Genomic DNA, 6,000 nt, shown 5'->3' with positions numbered 1-6,000 from the left:
CGGTGATAGAAAAATTTTTGCAGTTGGGATTATTAAAAGAGTGTGAGTCTGAATTCAATACCCCTATATTACCTGTTCGGAAGCCCGATGGGTCATATCGGGTGGTCCAAGACTTACGGGCGGTGAATAAGATAACTGAAGATCTTTACCCAGTAGTGGCGAACCCATATACCCTGTTGACCGTGTTAACACCTGAATTGACTTGGTTTACTGTTTTAGATTTGAAGGATGCTTTCTTTTGCCTCCCTCTCCACGAGGCCAGCCAAAAACTATTTGCATCTGAATGGGAAACCCCCAAGAGTGGTCGAAAGACCCAGCTCACTTGGACGGTGTTGCCACAAGGATTTAAGAACAGTCCTACCATTTTCGGCAATCAGCTTGCGAAAGACTTAGAATCCTGGGAAACCCCGTCTGAGGAGGGAAAGCTGTTGCAGTATGTGGATGATATCCTGATCGCCACCAAAACAGAGAAAGATTGTATGACATGGACGGTGAGTCTGTTGAATTTCCTGGGACTCCAGGGGTACCGGGTATCCAAGAAGAAAGCCCAAGTAATGCAGCGTAAAGTGAATTATTTGGGCTATGAAATTAGTGCGGGACAAAGAACTTTGGGACAGGCCCGTAAAGAGGCAATATGCCAAACTCAGACACCTCAGACAGTAAAAGAGTTGCGGACTTTTCTGGGAATGACGGGGTGGTGCCGATTGTGGATCTATAATTATGGATTGCTTGTTAAACCACTGTATGCGCTGACAGCCACTGAGCAGAAACACCTTGAGTGGAACAAGGAGACCGAACGAGCCTTTGAGCTACTGAAAAAGGCTTTGATGTCGGCCCCGGCCTTAGGACTCCCAGATGTAAGCAAGCCGTTTCTTCTTTACTCCCACGAGAAGCAGGGCATTGCCCTGGGAATATTAGCACAAAACCTGGGTCCATATTGACGGGCAGTTGCCTACCTCTCTAAGCAGTTAGACACGACTGCAAAAGGTTGGCCTGGATGCCTGCGGGCGGTTGCGGCTGTGATACTGAACATACAGGAAGCTCGAAAGTTTACTCTGGGCCAGAAAATGACTGTTTTGGTGCCTCACACAGTATCAGCAGTACTGGAAGCAAAGGGTGGACATTGGCTCTCTCCGCAAAGATTCCTGAGATATCAAGCTATATTGGTAGAGCAGGATGATGTGGAGATTGTAGTCACTAACATTGTCAACCCAGCTTCTTTTCTCAGCGGGAACACAGGAGAACCGGTACATCATGACTGCCTGGAAACCATCGAAGCAACCTACGCCAGTCGCCCAGACCTGAAAGACAGCCCCATGGAAAACGGGGAAACTTGGTTCACAGACAGAAGCAGTTACGTCCTAAATGGTAATCGACATGCGGGATACGCCGTCACCACCAGCCAAGAGGTAGTAGAATCAGGGGCTTTGCCCATGAACACCTCCGCACAGAAGGCAGAAATAATTGCTCTAACCCGCGCCCTGGAATTGGCCCAGGGCAAAGTTGTGAACATTTATACAGACTCAAAATATGCCTTTGGAGTTGTACACGCACATGGAGCAATTTGGAAGGAGAGAGGACTATTGAATTCCCAAGGGAAAAATATCAAACACGCAGAAGAAATTCTGAAGTTACTGGAAGCTGTCCAGCTCCCTAAGAAAGTGGCAATTATGCATATTAAGGCACACTAGAAAGTGAGCTCAGATTTGGAAAAAGGGAATGAGCTGGCGGACAGAGAGGCAAGACAAGTGGCCAAAACAAAGGTAAAAATAGAAGGGGCCTTAATTCCTGATAGGCAGATCTCCCTAGAAGGTAAGCCAGAATACACCAAGGAAGATCAGAAGCTCATTACAGATTTAGAAGGGTCATATAATGAAGAGGGGTGGGCTCATACCCCACAGGGAAAGCTAATCGTTCCCTCTTGCTTATTATGGCATTTGATACGGGAGGAACTGTGGGATACTTGGAAAGTAATGGGCACACAGTGAACAATCCAGACTCGATAGAATTGATCAATTTGTGAGCCAAGGATGTTTTGTAGGCAGCAGACTTCAAGGATGCTTTGCTTGTGGACACATATTTAGCTAACGGTAGTAAGAGCATTCCAGATGCCTTTAGAAGGCCTTGAACAGAATAAACAAGAAGACAAAAAAAGAAAGATGCCAATTAGAAGAACACAGGTGCGCATTCCACGATAAAGGGAACTTGGCAAAGAACCTCAATTCCACAGCTTATCTTGACCAATTAGACTGAGACAAGTTTCGCATGTTTTAGTTAATACAACCAATTATGCCTTATGTTTATGCGTGTGTACAGTGTTGTTATAACCAATCACTAGGTGTAACTAGGCGCGTGGACAGCTCATGCTAACCAATCTCTAATTTGCTTATGCGTGAACAGTAACTAGAATGAACATATAAACTGAGCTATCTTGGCAATAAAGTGGCATCTGCTTGATCATATTGATTGTGTGCAGTGTCCGTGACTTCCGCGTCAACAAGGAACATAGGAAAAGACATTGGGGAACAGAGGCTCTGTATAATCATTTGATAAGAGAAATCGTGGCTAGAAATTTATACACCACGGTGAGACAGGTGACTCAACAGTGTGATCTTTGCCTCCAGACTAATCCTAAGAATACCCCCAAGCCGGAAATGGGCCAGATTGGAAAAGGCAATGGGCCTGGACAACAATGGCAAATTGATTTTACAGAACTTCCAAGAAAAGGGGGGTATCGATATTTATTGGTATTAACTGATACCTTCTCAGGTTGGCCAGAAGCATTCCCAACAAGAACGGCTAAAGCTCGGGAGGTAACTAAAATACTGGTGCAAGAGATAATACCACGTTTTGGGGTTCCAGCAACCATGTCCTCTGACAGAGGACCACATTTTGTCTCAAAAATAATACAACAAATTAGCTGCCATTTGGGTATAGATTGGCAGCTTCATACTCCATATCACCCCCAGTCGAGTGGTCAAGTGAAAAAATGAACCACTTAATCAAACAGCAAATTGTGAAATTAGGACAAGCAGCAAATTTGACATGGCCTCAGTCTCTCCCTTTAGCCCTTTTGCGTATACGAACAAGACCAAGGGCGAAAGAAGGACTGAGCCCCTTTGAAATCCTGTATGGACAACCCTATGGGATACAGAGAGGGGTGTCTGTACAAGCGGGGGATGAAATTATGACTTCTTACATGGTAGCATTAGGTAAGCAACTTAATAAAATCAGGAAGCATGTGGCTGGGACTCGAGGGAGAGGTTTGGATGGACCTGTACATAATATACAACCAGGAGATTATGTGTATATAAAGTCTCTTACAGAAAAAACTCTGGAGCCACAGTGGGAAGGACCATTCCAAGTACTACTCACCTCCTTTACTGCAATCAGAATCAAGGAACAGAACGCCTGGATTCATCACACCAGAGTGAAAAAGACACCCAAAACTCCATGGAAAGTCACCACAAAACCCGATGGACACTTAGTTTTTACGCGGTAATATGGGCAACTGTGGGGACAAGGAGCGTAGCATGGGATGGGAATGTGTATTCAACTCCACGAGAGTATTGCAAAAATAGCGAATCAAACTGCTGGATATGTTCACATTTTCCTAAGGGTCTCGGACGGGGCTACCCCATAATTGCTACAGTCTTTTCTAACACCTCTGTGATAGCAGCAGCTTTTAATAACACGTCCCTCGTAATGAACGCTGCTGCACCTATGTTAACCAAGAGAGACGAATAGAAACAGACCTCTCTCAAATTTGGAAACAAACCCAACTTTTACATTTAATGTCACAAGATGACACTTCATGGGGATTCACTGAGATATGGGAAAAATTAACCTCCTGGTTGCCAAATTTGGCATGGTTGAAGCAATTGTTTGTCACTGTAATAATCATCATTCTCTTGTCTGTGGTCCTTTGCATAGTGGTTCGATGTGGCTTTTGGTGCTGTAAGAGTACAGGAGACTTACAGTGAATGGAAGAAGAATCAATTACAACGGAAGCTGGAGTCCAACAAATATTTTGAGAGGATGCTAGATAGGGAAACAATGTATTAGAAGTACTAGGATTAGATATAGTAAAAGAATTTACTATTTTCTAGAGAAGGGGGGACTGAGACAAGGGGAGTCAAAAGAATCTCAGTAGATATAATAAAGGGGGATGAAAGATGATGTTTAGCGCTTACATTGTTGAAATTAGCTGAGGCAGAGACAGTCCTTGATAAGAAGAGCTGGTCCCAAGGACCAGCCAATGAGGCAGAGACAGTTCCTGATAAGAAGCAGGAGCTGGCCCCAAGAGCCAGCCAAGACTGGTCTTGCGGCTGGGGTGAATGCCAAGAAACCACTGAGCCTGCGCAAGAAAAGAGGTTACTAGCGGTGATGAAGAGGAGTCGTCTATCTTCATCTCTGCGACCACCAGACGACCACCATAAAGAGGCACTGCGCAAGCGCAGTTGAGAGGAGACTATGGAAATGACCTCTCGGAACTCATTTTAATATGAAGTGGGGATAGGTCATGCATATGTATAGGCGTATTGTGAATATGTAACACTTGATTGTATAAATTTGAAGCAAACTGCCGAGTCAGGCGCGCACGACTTTGGTGGGACTACCCCCCGTGCTGCCCAGCGCTGAATGAACATACCTACTTTACAATCTCACTGATTGTGGAGCCTGTTTCCGCACGTCACTACTTGTGCTTTTTCTCTTGAAACTTTATAACCGCTCAGTCCCAGGTAATTTAATAAACTGATTGTTGTTTGTATACATTCCTTTTGAGTTTCTGCAGCTATCAATATATCATCCACATATTGTAATACAGTTCCTTCTTTGTGATCTAACTTCCAGGTTTCTAATTCTTTAGCTAATTGATTTCCAAATATTGTAGGGCTGTTCTTGAAGCCCTGTGGCAAAATAGTCCAAGTATATTGTGCTTTTCAACCAGTTTCCGGATTTTCCCATTCAAAGGCAAACAAAGTTTGACTCTCCAATTCAAGAGGTGTGCAGAAGAAGGCATCTTTTAAGTCTAGAACAGTAAACCACTCTTGATTCTCAGTTAAAGTGGTTAACAAAGTATAGGGGTTTGCTACTACTGGATATATGTCCTGTGTAATCTGATTAACAGCCCTTAAATCCTGAACTAATCGGTAACTCTTTCCACCTGCCTTTTTAACTGGCAGAATTGGGGTATTATATTCAGATTCACATTCTTTCAGTAAACCGTATTTCAAAAATTTCTTAATAATTGGCATTAACCCAATTCTAGCCTCTAGTTGTAAGGGATATTGTTTTTGTCTTACCACAGTCGCTTCTGACTTGAGCTCAACCTTTACCGGACTGGCATTTTTGGCTCTTCCCGGCACTTCCCCTGCCCAAACGAGGGGTATCACTGCGTCCTCTACCTCGGGAGGAATTTTCCCACTTACATGTTCATTTTCTGTCAAGAAAAACACAGTCGCTTGGACAAATTTAGATTCAGGTATTATCACATCAACTTCCTTTCCTTTAAACTTTATTTCTGCCTCAAACTTTTCCAATAGATCTCTCCCTAGTAAAGGTTTCAAAGCTCCTGGTAAATATAAAAATTGGTGAGTTACCCATTGTTTCCCATTTTTAAATCTGAGGGGCTTGAAAAAGGGTCTGGTTTCAGCTTTCCCTGTCGCACCAACAACCTTAATTTCTTTGTTACTGAAGTCAAATCCCCGAGTATTTAAGACTGAATAAGTTGCCCCTGTATCCACTAAGAATGCTACTTCAGTTTGATCTTCCCCCAGCTTCATTTTAACCAGAGGCTCCGCTGGGGAAGATCCCTCCGGTTCCCTTCATTCGACATTATTAACAGGTAACACTGGAGTGGTTTCTCTGCCTCTTAGGGGACAACGGGGACACTCGTTTCCAATGTCCATGCTCCTTACAATATGCACATTGAGTTCCCCCTAGTGGGGATCTAGCCATTCCCAACAGATTCGGACCTATTTCCTGTCCTTGTCTACT

The 6,000-nt window shown here is 43.9% G+C and overlaps 2 protein-coding genes across 2 annotated transcripts; both read left to right on the top strand.

Moving 5' to 3' along the window:
* The first annotated feature begins 1,103 nt into the window (after positions 1 to 1,103).
* Positions 1,104 to 1,944, top strand: LOC128136274 (ribonuclease H-like). Its single transcript, XM_052775523.1, has one exon. It carries the CDS (start codon positions 1,317 to 1,319, stop codon positions 1,689 to 1,691), a length of 375 nt encoding a protein of 124 aa, XP_052631483.1. The 5' UTR covers positions 1,104 to 1,316; the 3' UTR covers positions 1,692 to 1,944.
* Positions 1,945 to 2,516: 572 nt separating this feature from the next.
* On the top strand, positions 2,517 to 3,544 carry LOC128136272 (protein NYNRIN-like). Its single transcript, XM_052775522.1, is given in 2 exon segments — positions 2,517 to 2,979; positions 2,982 to 3,544. Coding segments are annotated over 2 exon segments (846 nt in total). The 5' UTR covers positions 2,517 to 2,654; the 3' UTR covers positions 3,503 to 3,544.
* The last annotated feature ends 2,456 nt before the right edge of the window (positions 3,545 to 6,000 follow it).

The sequence above is a fragment of the Harpia harpyja genome, chromosome W (genome assembly GCF_026419915.1).
Source record: "Harpia harpyja isolate bHarHar1 chromosome W, bHarHar1 primary haplotype, whole genome shotgun sequence".
Taxonomy (NCBI): domain Eukaryota; kingdom Metazoa; phylum Chordata; class Aves; order Accipitriformes; family Accipitridae; genus Harpia; species Harpia harpyja.
This window is presented reverse-complemented; position numbering and strand designations above follow the sequence as displayed.

Bases quoted from the DNA above. Each gene is read 5' to 3' on its own strand.
- LOC128136274 (XM_052775523.1), top strand. From the start codon at position 1,317: ATGGAAAACGGGGAAACTTGGTTCACAGACAGAAGCAGTTACGTCCTA.